The 22,713-nt window shown below is 46.0% G+C and overlaps 1 protein-coding gene across 5 annotated transcripts in view; it reads left to right on the top strand.

The window, feature by feature from the left end:
* The window catches only part of RRM1 (ribonucleotide reductase catalytic subunit M1), a 34,140-nt gene that overhangs the window by 8,249 nt on the left and 3,178 nt on the right, over positions 1 to 22,713 (top strand). For 3 of the 5 annotated variants that reach the window (XM_052812534.1, XM_052812533.1, XM_052812535.1), the window contains 14 exons: positions 1,062 to 1,101; positions 2,089 to 2,251; positions 2,837 to 2,978; positions 3,585 to 3,668; positions 4,312 to 4,473; positions 5,061 to 5,140; positions 5,619 to 5,820; positions 6,886 to 7,035; positions 7,992 to 8,213; positions 8,627 to 8,703; positions 9,561 to 9,696; positions 10,987 to 11,082; positions 11,941 to 12,129; positions 12,470 to 13,724. In XM_052812534.1, the coding sequence (XP_052668494.1) occupies positions 1,062 to 1,101; positions 2,089 to 2,251; positions 2,837 to 2,978; positions 3,585 to 3,668; positions 4,312 to 4,473; positions 5,061 to 5,140; positions 5,619 to 5,820; positions 6,886 to 7,035; positions 7,992 to 8,213; positions 8,627 to 8,703; positions 9,561 to 9,696; positions 10,987 to 11,082; positions 11,941 to 12,129; positions 12,470 to 12,658 (1,932 nt within the window). In that variant the 3' untranslated portion in view covers positions 12,659 to 13,724. Of the gene's footprint in view, positions 1 to 1,061; positions 1,102 to 2,088; positions 2,252 to 2,836; positions 2,979 to 3,584; positions 3,669 to 4,311; positions 4,474 to 5,060; positions 5,141 to 5,618; positions 5,821 to 6,885; positions 7,036 to 7,991; positions 8,214 to 8,626; positions 8,704 to 9,560; positions 9,697 to 10,986; positions 11,083 to 11,940; positions 12,130 to 12,469; positions 13,725 to 13,944; positions 14,060 to 20,570; positions 21,517 to 22,713 lie in introns of those variants that run through there. The other 2 variants (XR_008238922.1, XR_008238923.1) reach the window with 2 other exon arrangements.

Raw genomic sequence — 22,713 nt, 5'->3', positions numbered from 1 at the left:
TTGAAAGCTTCCCAGCTCGTGCCGTTCCTCAAGGAAATAATCTGATTCTTAATAAACCAAAAAAGGGATTTTTGCTTTTCCTCATTGTTTTGCTTAACAGTTGTTCTCAGTGTGTCGTCCCACGCATTTTGTCGTCTTCCATGTTGCTGGAACATCTCCCCCACAACCAGTTCAGTCTATTGTGCCCCCACCATCTGCTCCTCCTGCTCCCCTCATAACATGCTGTTCTTTGCTGAATTGTTTTAGGACATGATGCAGTGGGCTCTCTGGAGGGTTGACTGAAGAGTATTTTGCTATTCCATAGCACTGGGTACTTCAGATAGTTCTTGTGAATCTCTGTAAGAACTGGGGGTTTTGTCTGGAGTTTCCATCAACACACCTGATGTGGTGCCTTCTGCATTGGGGGAAGTAGTCTGCAATGAGGAAACAACTAGTGTGTGTAAAAAGCATAGCAGCTGCGGAAACAGCATAGGCAAGGATGGAAAGAGGGGACCTTGAAGGGGGGTATGTGTTTCTATATGTATATAGATATGCAATTCCTGACATCCCCTCCTGTAACTACTGCTGTAATCCATTAGGTACAAGCTTAGAAGGGATGTGCTGCAGTTGTAGGCTTGCTGTATTTGTCATGTTGTGTGTTCAACACCCAGTGCTGCAGATTGTGATACAGGTTGTCTGGAAAGCATTGTCGTAGTATAACTAACAATACTTTAAGGAGGGATGGGGCTGTGGAGAGCAAGCACTCCCTTGTCTTCTAGCCTTAATTCACTGTGGGTTGAGAGGTAGTGTTGAACCTTGTGGCTGCATGCTCCACTACCACTCCATAATCCAAAGCATAGAGTCCTCAGTGTTGGAACCTTACAGTGGACTTCTGGGTTTTTTTTAGTCATTAGTCACCTAATATCCTATGCCATTAACAAGAGGAGTAGTGGAGTGCAGGGTTGGTGCTTCTGTTGAAGCCTGGGATAAGGAGCATGAAGATGCTTGAGTTTGCAGTTAACAGGATTTTTTTAAAAACTGAAAGCTGCATGTCTACTAAAATGCATTCTCTCTTTTTAAAGACTCTTGAACGCTCCTACTTGCTGAAAATCAACTCAAAAGGTAAGAACTGTCTGAATCAACTCAAAATGTAAGAACTGTCTGTATCATCTTGAAGTATTATTTAAAAGTCAAGACCATGGCTCAGAGCAGGGGTTGAGGAGGTAAATAGTCTACCTCATAGCTTTCCATAAAGCATTCCAGTGAAAGCACTGTGTACTGGTTTAAAAAAAATTAGCAAAAAGTTTGTGGTAGGTATTTTGTGGGCACGTGCAACTTCTTTTCTTAGGCTAAGAATCTAACATTTTTTTGGTGGCAGCAGTATGCTTGCCTGAAGAACAGTTGATCATTAAAGGGCAGCACTTTGCCAAGTTTACTTGGGTGTTCCAAATAATGGCAGTGTGACCTGGACAACTGTGCTTCAGCCGTCTGTTTTAAGGTCCCTAGTGCTTTGAAAGCTGCCTGTTATCTAGGATTTAGAAGATGAAGTAGTTCCTGTCCAGCTGATAACTTGTTCCATAATGCTAAGCACTTTTAAATAAATTTAAGCCGAAAGAGCTACTGTGCTATCTGTGCCAGTTATGGCAGGCCCTTAGCATGAAAATCCTAGGACACCAGAATGTTGAGAGGTTAATTGTAATATAATAAACCTAGAGAGCAGTTGGATGCTGGATTAGATATTTGATTGGATTTTAACTGTTAATACAGGTGGTGTTCTTTTTTTTCCCATGAGGACAGTCAAGCATTGGAGCAGGTTGTTGAGAGGGGTTATGCAGCGGTGCCTGTCCTTGAGTTTTTCAAAACCTGACTGGATAAAGTCCTGATGGTCTGATTCTCTTAGCTGACTCTTCTTTGAGCAGGAGACTGGACTAGAGACCTCCTGAGGTTCCTTCCAACCTGAATTATTCTGTGATTCTATGAAAACTATGGCTCTCAAGTGGCCCATTGCACGTTGTTTGTAGCTTATTGCTATGACCTCTACATCTGTCTGTACTAATCATAAATGTCATACTGACATTCTTTTTTCCCCCCTTTGCTTTTTGTGTTTAGTTGCTGAGCGTCCTCAACATATGTTGATGAGGGTATCGGTGGGGATCCACAAGAATGACATTGATGCTGCAATTGAAACTTACAATCTTCTGTCTGAAAGGTGGTTTACCCATGCCTCCCCCACGTTATTCAATGCAGGCACCAACCGGCCTCAGCTTTCCAGGTACCTTTGGCTTTCAAGTTTGCTTAATGCGTAACTAGACGAGGGTAAAGTTTTGGAGATTGGGTCTGTTCAAATGAAATGCTTTCACAACTTCTAAAAATAGTAGCTGTGTTTCTGTGATAGTTTTATGAAGTTTTGAGAAGCTGCTGTCAAATTTAACTTGATCTCTGGTGTAGTCTTTGGGGAAAAATACACAGGTTTCTGTAAGCTTCTAAAGCTAATGGAAATGTTTACATGGCTGTATTTTATTTAAAAATTACTTATGTGCATAGTCTTCTATAGATTACAAAATGAATCCTGGTAATTGTTTTCTAAAACATGCTAAAAATAGCAAGCATAAATGATATGATTTAAAAAATGTTTTGCTTTGATAACACAGGTATCAGTAATACAACTATTGCTCATGATGTTTTCTAAAACTATCCTTTATTCCACTTTGAAAGCTATGGTTTTGCATCACTTATTTCCTTTGCATAACATGTTAAAGATTCAGTGTTTACTCTTATTTTTCTGCAGCCCTGGTGAAATACTTCTTCCCTTTTTTTGTTTTAATCTTTGTATGCTAAAGCTATTTATTTTCATTAGTTGTTTCCTGCTGTGCATGAAGGATGACAGCATTGAGGGAATCTATGACACTCTGAAGCAGTGTGCACTGATCTCAAAGTCTGCTGGTGGGATTGGCCTTGCTGTGAGCTGTATCCGAGCCACGGGCAGCTATATTGCTGGGGTAAGTGTGCAGATGGTGTTCCCAGCAGCGGTTAACCTTCTGGTTTCAGGAAATGTCTATATTTTGGTTGCCAAATCAATGCTGCTTCTACCTACTCAGTTTAACACAGCAGTCAGTCTAGCTCAGTAGTCCTTCTCTTTTCACTACGCTCTAAGGCAAAAAGGTTGGTTTTCCTTGTTTTTTTGGCTTCCTAATAGAAGTCCTTCCAAAAAGAGGATCTTATTCCACTGTTTGATCAGACATTTCCAACTATTAGCAACCTAGGAATATGCTCAGAGACTTGTGCATTAGCCCTTTTCCTTTTGTATGTCTTAACTGCTCAAGATCATCTGTGGATGTGTGTTTGGTTTTTTTGTCACAGTGCATGTGACAAAAAGAAATTAGGAGGTACATTTTATTAACTCTGGGACCAGTAGCTTATATATATTTTTGTCTATTTAAAAAAAAAGGCGAGGAGAAGGGACTACCAAATAACTGATTAGGGTGGTCAGTTCCTAGCTTTCAGCGTAAGAGTTTTGCAGACTGCTGAAAGACATGCAGAAAATGTAGGCCCATCTCTTCAGGCAGTTGCTTTTCAGTATTGATGGTTTTCCTGTGCCTCTGCAGACAAATGGAAATTCCAACGGGCTTGTTCCAATGCTGAGGGTCTACAACAACACTGCCCGTTATGTGGATCAAGGTGGAAATAAGGTACTGGCTTTCCATTATATTATGTCCAAGAAGGGAACCTGAGGTCAGAGGTTCCACATCTGTGAAGGATTGACCCAGTAACATCAGTGAGCTGATGAAGTGGTTGTAGATGACACATAATTAGAATATGGCATTTTCCCTCCTTCTTGTTGATATTCTAGTGTTCCCCTTTCACTATACATTTTATCATGCAGTTATATCTTTTGGTATATATCTGCTGCACAATATGCACATGTTAGAGCAGCCTCTTGCGCTGGTTATTAGTCACTCCTTGAACGCCCTATAGTGAATTAAGGTGTAAGACTGTAGAAAGCTTCTTGATCCTTTGTTTTCACATAGTCCAGAAGTCAATGGAGGCATGACACAATAAGTAAATCTGATATTTGTCAAGCCCCTGCTTACACAGCAGAGATACATTTTTTGGTTCTAAATCATTTTTATTGAGAATCCGGAACTAGTAACATGGCCCAGTTCCAATATGTGAGAACAACAGTAACACAAAAAAGCATATTGAAATTGCCTTAACGAGACTATAAAACTAAGCTCCTGTTAGTTTAGGGTATTGTGTGCACTCAGGAGCAGTGCAGGAGATTTTATTTTCAAGGACAATTTGTTCTGATCGTGACTATGTTTTATGTATCAGAGACCCGGGGCTTTTGCCATCTACCTGGAGCCATGGCATTTGGACATCTTTGAGTTTCTTGACTTAAAGAAGAACACTGGGAAAGAAGAGCAGCGAGCCAGAGACCTTTTTTTTGCCCTCTGGATTCCTGATCTCTTCATGAAGCGAGTTGAAACCAACCAGGTAAGAAGCGTGATTGGTGCAGAATAGGTCTGTTAATAGAGAAACAGGTGACCAGCCCTGGGATGGAGTTCATGAAGGGTTGCAGATCTGTCTGCCTAGCAGCAAAGGAACTTCCTGAAAAGGCTGCTGCACCTTATTTGAGAACTAGGTTGTGCAGGTAGAGAATGGAATTGGAGAACTCCAGTGGGATACTTTGCTTCAGTGCTTAATCTTGCAGCCCATGACTTATGTACTTATACTATTACGCTAAATTTTTACTCTGGAGTTTCCTTAAAACATCAAAATCTTCTCAGTAAATTGATCTTCATATGACTGCTTGTATTTGCTTTAAAATGGGTTATATCTTGAGAACCAGTCATTTTCCTGAAATGCAGTTTGGTTATAAATATTCATATAATTACTTTTAAATAAATCCGACTAGTCTGATGAACACCTTCCCCATGTCTGCTGGCAGAGTTGGTTCCTAGTTTTTCAGGATGGGAAGTGTAGTTCGCATGTTCCTGTTTACAACAGGATCTGCTGATGAAGTTGAATGCCTTTGTTTGACAGAGTGCCTAAAGATTTTCTCTGAATATTTTTCCTTACAGGACTGGTCCTTAATGTGTCCAAATGAATGTCCTGGCCTAGATGAGGTTTGGGGAGAGGAATTTGAGAAACTATATGAGAGGTGAGAAAAGTGAATATATTTTTAAGCAGTGGTCATCCATTCACAGAACTGCCCTTGTTGTGTGGTATCTGGGAGCAAAAGCACAGGTTTGTGGTGTTGGCTCATAAGTGGTCAGTGAGTTCCATTATCAGATTGATAAAAGAACAAAGATGGGGAAGGTCTACTTACTGTTTGCTTCAAACTGTGACCTGCTCAAGATAGAACTATGTATGAATGATTGTTTTAGCTTGTTAAAGGGAAATTCTGAAGTGATCCCTGCTTAAAACGGTCGATGGCTTTGTTTTGAACGAGTCGTGTAGGATGTTGTAGTGAAAGATTTTCCATTTCCTTTAAACAAGGACAGTTCAGAGTTCATGCAGTTGAGAAGTGAATGGGGTCTTGCCTGCCTGAGAACCTGATGTTGTGTTAAAAATGATTGTCTTTCACTGCTATTTTTGGAGAGCCTGGGAATTATTAAGCAACATGTGCCCTGTTGCAGTTATGAGAAGCAAGGCCGTGTCCGCAGAGTGGTGAAGGCCCAGCAGCTCTGGTACGCTATCATTGAGTCTCAGACAGAGACTGGCACACCGTACATGCTGTACAAAGACTCTTGCAACCGGAAGAGCAATCAGCAGAACTTAGGGACCATCAAATGCAGCAATCTGTGTACAGAAATAGTGGAGTATACCAGCAAAGATGAGGTAGGTGGAGATTAGGAACTTGTAGCATTTAGGAAAGCTGTGAGTGCTCCTGTTGCAGCTTTCTAGAATATGTCTGACTGTTGGTTGGGGAAGGCAACAGGTAGCTAAGAAAATTCTGGGGACGTTTTGACTCGAGTACTTACAACTCTTCCACAGACTCTGTGTGTGGGTTTCCCCTTCCTTCCAACTCCTGTGGAGGATTTGATATAAAACAAGATACCCATCAAAGTGAATGTCTGAAAGCTTGAGGGAGAAGTGAGCTCTTTGGCTTGCTGCTAGCTGATGTAAGCATCTCTTCAGCTAATGATTTAGTAAAACCATACCTCTTACTCCCAGACTTACATTTCAGTGACAATTCCCAAGTTCCCTGTGTACTACCCTAATCTTGGTGCTCTACAGATGTGCTGTTTGCACTGCAGCATTGCTAACAAAGGCAAAGGAAGGACATAGAAATGATTTAGTGCTAGTACAGCATGGAGCATTTCTAGTGCAGTAGAGCTCTTGAGGCTGTTGTACCTGAAAGTATCAGTTTCTACTGCCTGAGCCACTAGTTCTTTAGCTCACACTCTTTGGCATATAAAATCGTGAGTAGTCTAGAAGATTTGGAGAGCCATCTTGCCTGCCTGCACTGCACAAGAAATCTTAGCTGACTTCTTTCAGTTCTCCTGGGGTTGGAAAAAATGCTAGTGTTAAAAAATGACTAAGAAAATGACCTAATATAATATAGTCTGGATCTCACTGAGATCAGCTGCTGGTTCTGGCAACACAAGAAATGGTTAGGCTTAGTTTATGCAAGGATGGCTTGCAGGCAGTATGATTGACTAGGCAGAGAATTGAATTTTTATGCTGATACTGATTTCTACTAAGCCTTTTTGAATTGGTTACCCTTTCTACAACTCATAAGATAGTGTAGAAATGAGGAGTGCGTTTTTCCAGCCTTTTAGGTTGCTCGATTTTTTTCCTTATAGTTTGGATAATCCAGAGAGCATGCTCTGGAACTGAGATTGTGGTTTTTTGCATGGGGTGTTGGCTGGCATGCCTGTTTTCACTGCGTTTTCTCCACAGGTTGCAGTTTGTAATTTGGCCTCTATAGCCCTGAACATGTACGTCACTTCAGAGCATGCATACGATTTCAAGAAGCTAGCTGAAGTCACTAAAGTTATTGTCCGAAACCTGAACAAAATCATTGACATCAACTACTACCCTGTGCCAGAGGTGAGTGCAGTGCTGAGCTAGTGCGGGGCTGAAGGCATGCCGAGAGTCTGGTGACAAAGGGCCTGTTGTTCTGTAGCAATCCCAGTTCAGTCTTGAGCAGAAGGAGTCAGTGACGGATTTTTGTAAACCTGTTTTAGCAAATAGTTGGGTGTTCCATTAACTGCCCGTTTGCAGATGTGACCCGTTGTTTAGTGGCTTCTTAAGCTTCAACCCAGAACAGTTCCTTAGTGAAGCAGTTGTAGAAAAAGCCTCCCCTTGAGATGGTTCTGCAGTTGGAATTTTTTCATGTGTGAGGATTTCCATAAAGCATAGAACAGCACTAGGAATAGAGTGGAAAGTGGACCAGAGAGAAGGATCCTGGAGAGATCCCAAGAAGGTGTAACTCAGTCTTGTTGGTTTTATGCATCTTTGGGAGGGTGCCTAGACTGCTTTCTGGAAAGAATGTGGGGAGAGGGTTGGTAGTTGTTGAAGAGGAATGGAAGCAGGGTTTGTTGCATTGCAAGAGCATAGAAAGGCAAGCAGCAGAGCTGGGTGTTGGAGGAGGAAATAAGCAAATACCCAAAGTGTGAAGCCAAACCTGATGAGAATCACATATTTCTGGCCTGTACAATTTGAATGCATGAGTTTAAATGTCTTCATGGGCCTGTTTTTCAGAAAATGCTTAGTGTTCACTTCTAAATCATGGCTCCCTTTGTCAGGTTGAGCAATTAAGATCAGTGATCACTTCTCACAATCTTAATCTGGGTCCTCAAATTCCTGCCCCACCAAACAGCAAATGATGGGGAACTGGGCAGAATTGAAAGGTGGGTTGTTGCAGCAGAAGCGATGGCCCATAAAAGTTAAGGCAATGGTATGGATGAAAATTCTTCTCAGAGGGCCTTTCCAGCCTTATTTATTCTATGATTCTATGTAGTTCTGCTAAAGGTAATTATTCTTTCTGCTTGATTGCCATGCAGGCTGAACGCTCCAACAGACGCCACCGTCCCATTGGCATTGGTGTGCAGGGCCTGGCAGATGCTTTCATCTTGATGAGGTACCCATTTGAAAGTCCCGAGGCCCAGCGCTTGAACCAGCAAATTTTTGAAACCATTTATTATGGTGCTTTGGAAGCCAGCTGTGAACTTGCCAAGGAGCAAGGACCATATGAAACATATGAGGGTTCTCCTGTCAGCAAAGGAGTAAGTACCAGGAACTGTCCTGTGTCAGGGCCAAAGCTATGAAAAGCAGATAATGTGACTGTGCCTCGTCTTTGATACAGAAGGAGACATATGACTCAAACGCCTTTGGCTGATAATATTGCAACAGTACAAATGGTGTGTGAGTTTTCCTCCATCATTTGGCTTCTTAAGTGTAGTAAGAAATGCGTAAGTTAAACTGAGGTTCAGAGAGCAATAGAAGAAAAGCAAGACTGAGCCTGTGCTGGCTGTCCCCTTTAGTGCAATTAAAATATTGAGTGTAATATTATGATACAGGGGCTTCACTGAGGCTGACTTGCAGAGAATAATTAATAACGGGTCAATTTACAACGCAATTTATAAAACATGGAGAAAAGAGTGCCCTGTGTAATTTGGACTGCACCTATGTTCTTCAGATTCTTCAGTATGACATGTGGAATGTCACCCCGTCTGATCTTTGGGACTGGAAGGCTTTAAAGGAGAAAGTTGCTAAGTGAGTAGTCTTGCATAGTTTGTATTAGATGTAAAATACATTCGATATGTTCTGACTGACTGAAAACAAAAGATAGGGCGCAAGTGTAAAAATGGTCCTATGTGTTTCCCGCCTGCCCCAGTAGATTTTTCTTCAAAACTGTTTTGTGGATGGCGTTCTTTCATTTTTGTTCTTACAAGCCAGAGAGAGCCCACCCCCTAGACTCTGATTTAGCTGAGCTCTTCTTTCATCTTGGATGCATCAGCAGAATGGTTTGTGTTCCTGTTAAGCAAATGTAGTGATGAGTGAGACAGTCAGCCGGGCTTGGGAACTCTTTACCCACTGACAGGGAAAAGCAGCTGAGCCTTGAACATCCTGAAGACAGGAATCGTTAAAACATGAAGGGCCTGTAATGAATTTGTTCAATTTGTATGGGTCTAATTTTTAAATTTAGTAAATCTGTCTACTGTCTTTTATATGGAGAGGTCTCAGGCTCTTCATGGGCTGCTTGTTTTGTTTTTGCCTGAGTGCTGTGGAGTTGCAGAGTGCCTGGCAGACTTTTTTTCTGTGCACCCTTTCTCATGAGTAAATAATTTGGCAAAGCCTCTGGTTAAAGATGAAAATAGGAGAGACTTTAGTTATGCTTCCATGTTGACCCATGTTAAAAGTTTAGTGGAGATTCCCTTTTTTTACTGTAGGCAACCTGAGGGTTTGCAGGTTACCCTGAGAAGGTGAGATGTCTGAGCGTGTGAGCTGAGAGTTCCTTATACTGGCCCTCCTAGCTCTTTGCAGATAGTATATAAACTGTACTATTCTTAGGTCTTTTCTGTCTTGTCTCACTTGGTTGAAGCTTTCTAACTCTTGACTGTTGTTACTAGATACGGTGTCAGAAACAGCCTTCTCCTTTCTCCCATGCCAACTGCTTCTACTGCTCAGATCTTGGGCAATAATGAATCCATCGAGCCCTACACCAGTAACATCTACACACGCAGAGTCCTCTCAGGAGAGTTTCAGGTAAGCGAGGCAGCTGTGGAAAAGAGCTTTTCTGTTTTCATATCTTTGATGACTTTCACTGCTAAGAAAGACAAGATGGAGGCCACACACTTGGTAACTCAATTCAGTTAGATGTTTATGTCAAAGGCCAAAAGCGCCAAGGGGAACATGTAGCTTGTACTATGTGCTGTAGTAGTACAGTTTTGCATATTCCACAACAATCACGGAATATGCAAAATTTTAAAGAAGTGCTGCTTTTGCCTGGCAAAAAACGTTATGAGGCCTCAAGATGGCCTGCAGGAATAATTGCTAAATGAATGATGATTAGTGAAATTATTGAAAGGACATGCATGCTATGGGAAGAGTAACTGAGACCACAGTGCTGCTTTGCACAGTCCTGAGGAAAGAGCTGTATGTAAAACACTGAAGAGATCTGAAGAGGTTATGTAAAAGTTTTACAGATGCAGAGGGGTCTGTCATTTAGGAAAGTACAAAACAATTTGAGTTGTGGAGGCTGGAGTTAGCAGAGACCTCTGTGTGAGACAAGGGGAATATCTAACTGTTAGGGAGGTCCCATCTGTCCATCCCCTCTGAGGTGTCCCCTCATTGATGTTAGGGAAAGCACTCCGTTTCCTCCTGACTGCAGGATCAAATCAGACACGTGTGGTGAGGTCAGAGCAACAGATTTATTAATCCACTCCACTATGTAGGTCAGGTGCAGGGCTGCTGGACATGTACCCCCAGCCCCAGCAAGCAAAAGTTTGCTGGTTTTTCTTCCCAAATAAACAGCCTGCACCTATTTTATTCTTTCCACTTCTGACCCCAATCTTGGTGATTGTTTACATCCTTAATTAGTAATTCAGGTTGTGGTCAGTGGCCCTGGTAAACCAAGATCTCTCCCTTTCACATCTTTTGGCATTCCTCCTGCAGGGGAGTTCTGTACACTCCCCTTTCTCATTTGTAATGTCCAGTAACTTCTCCCATTTCTGCCTTACTAGTTTAGCCCCAAGTTGGTGTCAGCCAGGCGTTGCAGACAGCCTTCTGTTGTCTGCGGCAGCCCGCAGCATCTCACTTTCATTACCCTGTTGTTTTAACCTTGTGCGTAGTCTGGCTGTCTGCATGCATACCTCAATGCTGACTGAAGAGTGAAAGTTTGTCAGTACCGTACAAGGTCTTGTTTAACCATTTAAAAAACCTGTGCACGTTGGGGTGAATTCGTCTCCTCTAGGAAGGTGTTCCTGTGCCGTAAGGCAGGGTGTATAGCTTAGCAGAATATACAGTGCTTTCATTTTTTGGCCTTGCCTCTTACAGGTTGTGAATCCACACTTGCTGAAAGATCTCACAGAGAGGGGCCTGTGGAATGAGGAGATGAAAAACCAAATCATTGCCCACAACGGCTCTATCCAGGTATGTGTGAGAAACCAGGGGGAACGGCACAGGGGTTCCTACTAGTTTGGGAAGTGCTGGCTGTGGGGCCATTTTGCCACACAGTACTTTTGAGGTCTGCTGTGTATGAGTGACTCAGCTAGCCTGGCGAAGAAAAGCTGTAATGTGTGGCATTTCCATTAGAAATATGAGGGGATGTGTCTGATCTCAGTGGTAATTTGTTCCTGCTGGAGCCTGCCCATGTAATAGAGAAGCCCAATGGAAGTGTACTATTAATTATTGCTAGAACAAATACTGAGTCAGGCTGCTTTATTTTAGGCAGATTCTGCAAATGTTTGGATTCCCATTTATCATGAAGATTATAAAGGGGTAGTTTCGTAGCAGGGAGTAGTCTTGAGACAGGAGCTAAGTATGTGACATGCAGATCCAGAAGTTACATGTAGAAGAGTCTGTGTGGGATGAATCATTTATGCTGTGGAGTTTGAAATGCTGCTGCAACTGTTGTGCTTGCAGTCATGCATGCTAACGAAGTGCATCCCGCTTGTCATGAAGTTTGGAGGGGTACTAGCTGCTGGATTGCTTTTTGTAAGACCTCACAACTATTTAGGGCAAAACAGTAATGGTCTGTTTGCAAACAGCTTTTTCTCTCAAATTCCCCAGAAGAAGCTGGCCTGTTTCAGCAAGTAAGGTTTCTTTATGCTTGGGTGCTTTCAGATACAGGATGCTTGAATTCAGCGATAGAGTTCAGCTGCAGAAAGCCTTGTTCTAATCAAGATTACTGAAGTCTCAGCAATTGGTGAAGAGTTTGGTTTTATAAATAGGAACATTTGGGCAGTCACTGTTTACACTGCATTGGAAAACTCTTCCTGTTCCTTTTAGAATATACCTGAGATTCCTGATGACTTGAAGCAACTCTATAAGACAGTGTGGGAGATCTCCCAGAAGACTGTCCTCAAGATGGCAGCAGACAGAGGAGCTTTCATTGATCAGAGCCAGTCTCTCAACATCCACATTGCAGAACCCAACTATGGCAAACTCACCAGCATGCACTTCTATGGGTGGAAGCAGGTATCTGGGAGGAGCGGTGTGGGAGTCTTGTTCAGAACAGACAGCAAATGGGGGCTGATAAGTTCTTTCATGAAAAGTTAGTCTTGCTGATTCTTAGAGAGGTAAACAGCTGTTTCCTTCCAAGAATCTGGTGTTACTAGTGCAATATCTCTCTAGAGCAATAAAGCTGTGGATGCTTGTAGCATTGCTCCCATTAATCCTGATTACTACTGGACATGACTGTGAGGCTGGTACAGTGGTATGGGCTAAGGGAGTTCGTCCTCAGCAGTTCAGAGTTTGGCTGTTGCTTGCCTGACCTCCAGCTGATTCCAGCTCTTAGACTCATGCTTTTGCTCTGCAGGGTCTGAAGACTGGCATGTACTACCTAAGGACAAAACCAGCTGCTAACCCCATCCAGTTCACCCTGAACAAAGAGAAACTCAGAGAGCGGGAGAAGGCCTCCAAGGAAGAGGAAGAGAAGGAGAGGAATAAAGCAGCCATGGTGTGCTCCCTGGAGAACCGGGATGAGTGTATGATGTGTGGCTCCTAATGGATCTGCTCTGCAGTGCCAGCAAAGCCATTCCACCTGGCTGGAGTCCTTCTAAGATGGAAGCATCTAGTATAACTTCAGGATGTAGAGGCTTGCTGGAACTGTGGCAGGAGGGGTGATCACAGTAGTGTCTTGTAGCTTCCCCATCCAATTGGGGGTTGGTGCACAGGTATGGATAGGGTGCATAAGAAGTTTATATATTGCTTTAGTAGCTGGGCTTCCTGAAAACTTAAGTGCTCTTGCATGGTCTTACATTGAACCCTACAGGCAGGGCTTTTCCTGAACAGACAGGGAAAGGTGCTAATGCCACTTACCTTAAAGATCTGTCCTGGGGACTTCAGACAATTCTTTTCATTTACTAAAGACTGTTACTTGTGTCTTCAGAGAAAGAAGTGGATCTGACTGATATCTTTTCCTTTGCTGTGAAAGACAGCAAGACAACGTCCCTAGGCTAGGTGTGTTGTAAGCTTGCTATGTTGTCTGTCATGGTGAAGGAGCAATTTATGTTAAGCTTAGAAAGCTGGAGTGTGTGCACATATGCCAGTGAGAACCTTCTCCCACCATTTCTTACTCTCTTTGTCCCCTCTCTTTCCCCTTCCAAAAAGCTTTTTAAAGGAGCGGACTGGTGGTAGGTGCATTGCTACCTGGAGAGTTCATCTTCTCCATCCAGACTGACAGGGCAGAGCGTTGTGCTTGGTAAATATTCCTTTTCGGTTCTTAGCAGGAAATGGCAGAACTGCTGCAGTGCATTTTATTCTGTATTAAAAACCTACTCTTATTTATCAGTCAGTTTTCTGGTAATGGGCTTCCATGCTGTCCTTGGCCAGAAAGCCTTCTGAAGTGCACACGCCATCTTTTTTTGAGAGAGAGTTGCATTTATCCACCCCAGCTAGTTATTTGATCTTTTAAAAATAATACATTTTTACTTACCCGTGTACTTAACTCCCTGCTCTAATGTGATGGGGCTTTATCATCCAGTTCTTAAATATTTATTGAATTAATGTACAATACAACTAACCCTTTAATCCAGCCAAACTCAATAAAATGTGGAATGTCGAAGGAATGAGCAGTGGTATCTTGGGAACACTTTTTTTGATTAAAAGTGAATTGTAGCAGCTGGAGGCTGGGGCCTTGTTTGTGAGCCCTGCACCTCCTGCACACGGTTCCTTCCAGAGAACTCTCTGAAGGTTCTTGTGTAAAATGAGGCATGTAAGCAGAACCCTGTATTTGCTGGGGCAACCGTGCTTAACTCTGTAAGGTGTCTGTTTCTTTGTGTCATTTTGAAGATTTGGGCTCGAGGTAAACACGAGGAAGGGGCTGAAGTAATGCCAAGTCTGTGTTTCGGTAACGTGCAAAGGAGGTATGCTGAGTTCACAGGGCAAATCTGGGACTGTGCTAGAGGTAAGGCTTGAACCCTTGCACCTTGTTTTTCAGTCCAGCACTTGCGCTATTTCTTCTGCTTCTGGTTTCTCTGACAAGGCACCACTGCAGATACCTTGAAGTGGCTCACTCTGCTTCCAAGGGAAGACTGTTGTGTCTAATCACCAATCCTGGCAGCTGTGCCACCCAAGAAATTTTGCCAAAAAAATTGAGTGGATGGGGCCTTTTGACTACAAAAATCCTCTTCTGATCAAGTTTTGGAAAGCTCAGAAATTGCAAGGGCTGGAGCAGGGCTGATGGGGAAGCAGAATCCCTCTTGCAGGACATGTTAATCTCACCTGTTGGATGGGGCAGAGAGAGTTTAGTGAGAATTGAAAAACAATGTGTTAGGCTGTCAACACGTATGTGGGAAGGTATGGGCTAGAGGCAAAAATCTGCTGAGGAGCTGCTGTTTAGACTGTAATGGATGGGTTTAGTGAAGTTACGAAGATGCTTGTGCCTGTCTGTCCTTTCCCCTTTGCTGCTGCTCCTGCCCATCTGGCGCTGACCCTTTGCTGTCTCGACGGCAGAGCGCAGATGGGGCTGTTGAGACTGCGGCTGCTGTCTGGACTAGTGTGGGATCTCATGCACCATTAATGTAACTCCTGTGTAAACAGGAGTAGCTCCCAGGGGACCCTGCAGTCTAGACTCTCCTTGTTCTTGCAGTTTGCTTTTGCTGCTGTCTCTCTTTGAGGCATTCCTAAACACGAGTGCTGTTGAAATCCTGCCTGATCTGGTCTCCTGGGGGAAGAGTGAAGAGGGCTTACGCTTTCTGCTAGTCAGAGAGGAGAGGCAGTTAGAGAGGAGCTGGAGTGGGGAATGAGAGTTGCACTGAGTGCTGATGCTCCTTTTGGGGGCTGGGGGGAGGCGTCAAGAGCCACCATCTCTCTCCCGTGCACAATTCGTCCTTAACCACTGCCCTGGCTACTGCTCGCCTGGCCTTTTGGCTGGCTACTGCTGCCTGTACTGTTCCAACAAACACTGTTATTGCCATAAAGGCCAGCCAGATATTCCTGTTGCTGTTTCCTTAATCCCCCAACTGCTATCACTAGCCAGGGAAGCAGGCTGTCATGGCTTGAGTGGGGTCAGTTTTGCTCAGTTTCTTTTCCAAAATAGGTTTCTGTTACCTCTGCTGTGGTTGGGCTAAAGCAATGCTAAACAGACTGTTTCCCTCTTGAACATTGCCCCACTTGACAGCAAGGTGCTGCTGCTCTCTAGGAAATAGCTCTGAGCTACAGAGAGAAAAAAATAAAGGGGGGTGGGGGGTGGGATTTAAACGCTAGAGACCCAGACTGGTGGCGACTTGACTATGTGTGGTTCCTGGAGCAGGGGGAGAATGAGGGAAGCTAATGGGTTCACAGTGGTTAATGTGCTGAGTGCGGGCTGCCCGATGGGGTCTGTGGGGGATCCTGAGCAAAGAGACAGGCTGAGACCCTTCCCTTCAGCCTCGTGCACTCCATAGCCAGGACTTGATGCCCGTTTGTCCTATTAAAGCTGAAGTGGAGGTGGTGAGACCACCTACACGTCTCTCCCTGAGGCTGCGAGGCAGGGATCGATGCCTGCCTTGGCCCAAGCTGCTCCTGTGGAGCGACGGTCTGTGTCTACAGAGAGGCAGCCTGGAAGAGGAGCGTGCCATTTGCTGATAATGGGACAATGCAACCAAAAAGTTAAAATTCATGCAAGTCAGACCAAAAGTCAGCCTGAAGGACAGTGAGGACAGCAGCTGCCTATAAGAAGTAGCCTGGGCTGTGCTCCTGGCTCGCTCTTTACCTCGCAGCCCTTGAGCACACAAGCAGCTCTCCCTGCTCCCAGCTGAATCCCAAACAGCAGCACCGAAGCTGGGCACATTCTTCTTCAGGCTGGCGTGAATCTGATCTTCACGTAGCCTTCAGCAGCAGTCCAGTCCCACCTCAGGAAGGTGGGAGTTATCCCATCTCCAGTTGCGTGGGACGCATTCATGGGAGGTGTAGGCTTGAACTTCCTCGCATCTGGGTGAGTGTTAACACCAAGACCTGCCACCTCCATGATAATTTCTGTAAGTGTCCAGCTGTCCATCCACAGCAGCAGCACCTCTAATGTGTTTGGGGTGCAGGTGGCTCTGGCCACTGTGCTTGGTGCTGGCTCTGGGTGCTGAGCCTGTCCCGTGAGCAAGGACAGGATCAGTGCTGCTCTGTGGCGTTGGGTCTGGGGAGGCCGCCTGCGAGCTCTTGATTTAGCCAAGGCCGGGCCTGTGCAGAACTTTCTTGGTGAGAAATTTACCCATGAGCTTTGTTACTGGGACTTAATCATTATTTAAGTTCGGGAGGGTGCAGGTTTGCAGCTGGGTTATTCTGATTTAAGAGGCCCGTCCAGCCACCGGTTGTGCTGCCGTTTCTGCGCTGGCATAGCCGTCATCCAGCTGTCCTTGTCGGTCCGAGAAGGAATCGCTTTTATTGCTGTGGACTGTGCTGCCTTGCGACTGCTTGTGCCAACAGATGGGAGGTGGTGGGTAGGAGCAGCTGAGGAATGGACCATCCTTCCGTAACAGCAGGAGTTTGGGCTGGCTTAAGCTGATTTTGAGGTTGCACCCATGGCCCTGCCCTTGGTCATACTTAAGGATCTGTGCCAGAGCAGTGAGCCTGGGTCATGCCAGGCTGCTGCCCTCACCACCCTCCATTCCTCCTCCAGGACGTTTCTGTTCTCGACAGCCACCTTCTGCAGAAAGACTCAAACATTCATATTTTTAACCCTGACTTCTTTACCACACTGGCTGGAGAGACTTTCTCGGGTTTTTCTCCCTAAAGCCTTAGCATTGAGCATCTTTGTTTATTTCTCTGCTGCTCCTAACACAGGATCTCTCCTGTGTTGTAGCTTTAACTCCTTCCTGGGGAAATCATCCCAGAGTTAGAAAACTGCTTAGTAAATCAACTTTTCTCGTTTTCAAAATGTATCTAGAGCATTCATCCTACCTAATCCCATACCATAACTTCCACAGGATACTCTCTGGGCACCTGTTCCATGGTGTTCAGCAGCAAGAGGTGATCAGCTGGAGGTTTGGTGATGCAGAAGGTAAAGCTGGTGGGGTATCTGGGAGACAGGGCCCTATCCCCTGCAGTCACAGGGAGACCTGGCACATACGTGCTTCCTAAATATGGTGTGTGCCCTCATAAAGCTGCCTTTCTCTGGATTATTTTTGTCCTCCCTACTTTCACTGATCCCAGGCTGTCAGTGGCTAGTAGACAGCCTGGAGCCAAAAGGAGTATGTTTTATTCATAGCAAACTTAGTCATGCTTTCCTCCTGTCAGGTGCACTGTTCAGGTGTATATTTTGTCCCACAGCTTTTGATTCACATCTCCCGGTTGGGATTTTGTGGTGTGATGTGTCACTCGGAAAAGCCGAGCGCAGCTGAGCCTGCAGAAGCCACGCGTGGTGCGTGTGTGCCGTGCACGCTGCTTGGTGACGGCGGACGCGTGCCAGCGGCGAGCAGTGTGTGCCAAGCCGCTTCCGCAGCTGCGGTCCGTGACCGCACGCTTGTGGCAGGGTACATGCTCGCTGGTGCAGGCACGACCCGCTTGCAGCACGGCGTGGCCGCAGGAGCGTGTGCTCGGAGCCAGGACCCAGGTGATTGCTGAGAGCTGCTTGTTTAAACTGCTCGTGAAAGCCTCTGGTGAAGGATGCTCCATGACTTCCTTGCTTCTAGTGTTTCGTTACTGTCACTCAGAGTTCCCCTAATTCCCAGCTGAATTATTGATACTGCAAACTAAGCTCCTCGTCCTTCCTTTGGTAGTCACGGAGAGAAGCAAATCCTTGGTCTTTAGAAAAGCCTCTTACCTCCTGGCGACAGCAGTGTGTTTACCCCTTCCAGCTCCCTGTTTATTCAAGAAAACATACCCAGTCTCTTCTTTTCACGTGTCATTATTTAAGTCTTGATCTGGTTCCTATGGCTTCTTTCCATTTCTGTCTGTCGGAGACCACAGTGCCCAAACCCTTGTGTGGTACTTGGCTGAGACCACATCAGTTTCAAGCAGAGCTGAGTAATAACACTCGTGTCTTGTTTGTGATGCTGCTGCTATTGAGCTTCAGAATTAGACGGGTCTTTACTGGCACTGTGTTGCCGGCTCATCAGGGTTACGGTCTGCCCCAAGCCCAGCTCCGTCCTTACCACCCCACTGCTTACCCAGGGACTTCTCACTTTGGAAACCACACTCTGGTTTTCCCCATGAAGTGTGGAACTTTCCACTGGTTTTGGCTGAATTTCACATTGTGGATTTGGGGCTCTGTCCCATTGTCAAGGTCACTTGAAATCCCCTCCTGTTCCTGTGGTGAGTACAGCGCTCCTCGGCTGATTCTTGGCCCCAGGTTTTACTCCGTCACTTGGGTTGTTCAGGCTCAGCCTGGGAAGACCGTAAGAGCTCTGACTGAGCCACCACGAGCTGTAAGAGCTCTGACTTTTTTTCCTTTTCTTTTTGCCTCTGTGTGTGTTTGAGCTGGTGCTTCTTAATTTATGGCAGTAAAGCGTAAGTGAGATTCTTAACTGCAGCCGCAATGCAGCAGGAAAACAAGGAGCTCGTCTTTCCTCTTAAGGCTCTTTCCTACCTATTTTACTATTTTAAAAATTACAATTTTTAATGTATCACTTTCTTGCTGTAGAAAGTGTCCTCCAGACTTTTTGTAGACACTGTTGAGAAATATCAGATGGCAAATACAGAGGAGTACTCACTGACTTCCCCGTCTCTGCCCAGAACTCATTTGTGCTCTGTAAAAAATGGGGCGTTTGTGCTGGGGGAAGATGCTAATCCCCTGGAGTTCTTGCATTGCCTAGGATTTTTTTTTCCTACCACCATTGAAGTCAAACTCAGTAACAAGCATAAAATATTGCTGTGCAGCTATTTCTGTTTAATATTCATTTTGCAGCTCAGTTGGCTCCTGTTCTCTGTTGCTTCCTGTACAAGCCTTGTCCCCACAATGTAGCAATACCATGCAGGTGTTTCGAAGTCTAACTTCTCATTAATTTCAGCCCAGGTTTAGATGCCTAGTGGGATAAAATGATGGAAGGCTTGTAATAGCTTTTATGAGACTAAGTGAGATAGTTGGGGGGAAGGGGGAGAAACAGAAGCAGTGGGCACAGTGTCCTTTCTTTGGGTTTCTCCTGGGCTCTTTGTGAATATCTCAACAAACCGTGGCTGCTGTGTAAATGAAGTAACAGACAGAGAAGATATCTGAATTGCTTCAACATCTGAGAGAGACATTAAAGATTTCCCCCCAGCCTCCAGTGCATCCCAAAGTCCGAGTCCAGCGGTCGGAGCCAGTGGGAGGAGAGCACCTCGCTGGGGGCTGGGAGCGTGGCTGGCTCAGTCCTCACCCAAAGCTGTGCTGCAGTGGAAGGACAGCGGAGGGAATGGGTGGTACTTGCCAGTTTTGAATCCAGGACTTGCAGAAAATAGGACTAGATGGAACCTGGAGAGAGCAACTAGTCCATCCCCTCCCCAAGGCAGGATCTTCTCGCCCCCAGCAATTTCAGATGGATGCGAACCTGACCTGATCCGAAATGCTCTGGTGATGTAGGTTCTCCAAGCGCAGTACTCAAAGGCTGTCTTACTGCTAGAAAGTTTTTCCTAAAGCCTAAGCTAAACCTCCCTTGGCAGTGGTGAGCTGAGGCTTGTTTTCAAGGAGCCCACGGGCTCCTCGCTGTCTTCACAAGGATCTCCTTGGTCAATGCCCTGTAAAAGATTGGGTTGAGGGTGGGTGGGTGGAAGGGATAGCTGGCACTCAGCAAGTTGTGTGTGTCCTGTGAGACTGCCTGGCCCATGCAGTACACGATGGAGAAGGCAAGGTAGGAGATTAAAGGAAGAAATATTTTATGCTGAGGGTGGTGAAACCCTGGCCCAGGTTGCCCAGAGAGGTGGTCGATGCCCCATCCCTGGAAACATTCAAGGTCAGGTTGGACGGGGCTTTGAGCAACCTGATCTGGTTGAAGATGTCCCTGCCCATGGCGGGGGGGGTTGGACTAGATGGCCTTGAAAGGTCCCTTCCAACCCAAACCTATCTATGATTCTATATGTAGTGAGAACTGCCAGCAGCTGGGGCTGCAGTGGGGAGCTTTGCTGCCAGGGCTGCGTGGCTGAAGCCAGTGTACAAGACTGGCATGCAGGTGGCATCCAGTGTGATGAAGAGCTGCTGGGCACATGAGGGCAAAGAAAGGGAGGAAGAGCAGAGCCTGAGGTCACTGGTATGGTTTAGACAAGGGACGACTACCCTAAACAACTCCTGGGCGTTTTTGGGGGACTAGCAGGGGCAGTTTCAGTGTGGCCACCTTGGTTTTAAGTCTAGAAGATTTTTAGCGTGGGGCATAGCACATGCATGTCAGATGGCCATGGGGCCACAGAATGGTGCCTGGCACCATTTGGCTGATTTGTATAGGTGTAGAGAGAAGTCAGCATGATTCCTGAGAAGATCTGAATGCTGATGTCCTTTGATGCAGTGGTCATGAGCTGCTTTTGTTTGTTTTGGGCAGGGTGCAGCAACACTGGACAGATGAAATGAGGCCGCTCAGGTGTGGGTAGCACTGAAGGCAAACCATACACAAGCATGCAAGGCACAGTCCTCGATGCTGGTGCTGTTTGGAGGGGGTCTGAAAAGGACGGGTCCTGCCAGATGAGACCCAGGCAGCACCCCTTGTAGTTGTGCTGATCCAGAGACAGCATTACTCTTCAGATTTGGTCCAAGATATAAACCCCTCATTTTTTTTCCACTCAGGCACTGCTGGCTGGTGCTCAGTGAACCCTGTTTGCATCTTCCTTCCCACCACCATAGTCTAGGGTTGAAGAGAAGTGCCCTGGTTTCCGTCCCTTAAGGTTTTCTATATGCTCAGCTCCCGATGCTTTGCCTTCAGATGCCATGACTCAGGCACATGTTTTGTTCAGGGTAAAGAAGTAAGCCCACTGCTACAGTAGTGCAAAAGGAAATATTCACAGCATGGGTTTTGGCTTTGATAGAGCTAGGATGCTTTGGGAATCTTGATCACTTTATGGAGGGGATTATCTGCCAGGCTGAGAGCTGAGACCTGAGCCCTGACACAGCCAGTCGTCTCTGTCCTGTGGCTCTCAGGAGGTGCCAGTATACAAAATACACGTGTATATTGTCCAGAGAGCACACAGTGTGGAGCACTCGCCCTTCTCCATCCATCTCTCCTGTCTTCCCCTTGTTTAGGTAGCAGGGAGCTCTGTCCCTGGAAACAACCCCCATCAGGGCTGGTGGATGGGGATGCTGCTAGCGCACAGAGGGATCCAGGGAAGAGGCTGGGTTGGGGAGCCTTTGCTGTGAGATGTATGTTTCTGTTTGCTCTGGGAGGATGAGCGTCTGTCTGAGTGTTGGCAAAGAATCACTAAGTGCAATTATCAACACAAGCCGTTTTGGAGCAGGGAGGTGGAGATTAAATTGATTCAGCGTTGGCTGAAGCATCCCAGCTTTTGTGTATTTATCTTAGTGAATCCCTTCCACTCTGCTATTTCCTTGATAAAAATATAAATCTTTGCTTTCCTACTGTGAGCTGAGCTCCAGTCCTGCCCTAGCACTGGTGAAAGATCGGAGCAGGAGGGGATGCCTGGGCACGCTCCACCCTGGGATCCCCACTGGACAGCAGCGTGGGAGCCCGAGCCTCCTTTCAGTAAGAGTGAAGGGAAGGTTTCGGGTCACCACAGACCCCTGCCATCACCAACATCGTGGCATATAACCCCCAAATGCAGAACTCCAAATGCCTTCTGGAGACCAGTTTGGTTGTTTTCCCCTTCTATGCGGCTGCTCCTGCATCTCATTGCTCTGACAGTGAGTCTAGTTTGCTGTCCTGGGCTTGACATCAACCTTTCTTTGACATCGCTCGTCTGCTTCCCGAGCACCCGCCAGCCGAGCAGCCCAGCCCTCTCCTGCTCTCCTTCGGCCAGAGCAAACCACGCGCTGCCAGCACCATTTCGCAGGAAAGGGCTCCGTGCTCAGCCAGGTCCAGCGTGGCTAGAGCAGGGCTATGGAGGAGGGGGTTTCTCCTCGGGAGTGTCCCATAGTGCAGGGTCACTTGTTGGCCACTTTCCTGCATGGAAAGGCACTCGCCAGGACCGAGGCACGGTGGCAGCGAGGCGTTCCCAGACCGCAACCGGCAACTCGGCGGTTTCACCCCCGGCAAAGCTCTTTATCACAGTTCCTGACACGGTGCTTGGGGGTGTCTGTGAGAGCTGGGCATCCCAGGGGAGCCCAGTTTTTAAGACATGACTCAGGCAGCATCAGTCCCACGAGCTCAGCAGGGAAACGTGCTCTGAGCCTCTGTGCAACTTCCCTGCAGCCTTGACCCAGAAAGGCTCATTTTAAACACATCCTCAGGGTTGTGAACGTCAACAAACTGACTCATCAACAGTGTGTCCCTCCACCCGATGGGAGAGGAATGTCGTGACTTCCCTTGGGAGAAGAGCGGGCAGGTGTCCCAGGGCTGGGGAGTCTGACTCCATCTGAAATGGGAGGTGATGGTGCAGACCGGGAGCTGCTTGAGTAATACCTTCAAGGGCCATAACCCTGCACTACAAAGGGTACTGGGACAAAAAGCCATCCCTGGCAAAAACATGCAGAAAGAGTGAAGGAGGAGGTGATGAATGTGGACACCAAAAGAGTGG

This window comes from Harpia harpyja, chromosome 17, assembly GCF_026419915.1.
Source record: "Harpia harpyja isolate bHarHar1 chromosome 17, bHarHar1 primary haplotype, whole genome shotgun sequence".
Lineage (NCBI taxonomy): Eukaryota > Metazoa > Chordata > Aves > Accipitriformes > Accipitridae > Harpia > Harpia harpyja.
The sequence above is the reverse complement of the archived record's forward strand: the minus strand, read 5'-3'. Positions and strand labels throughout refer to the sequence as shown.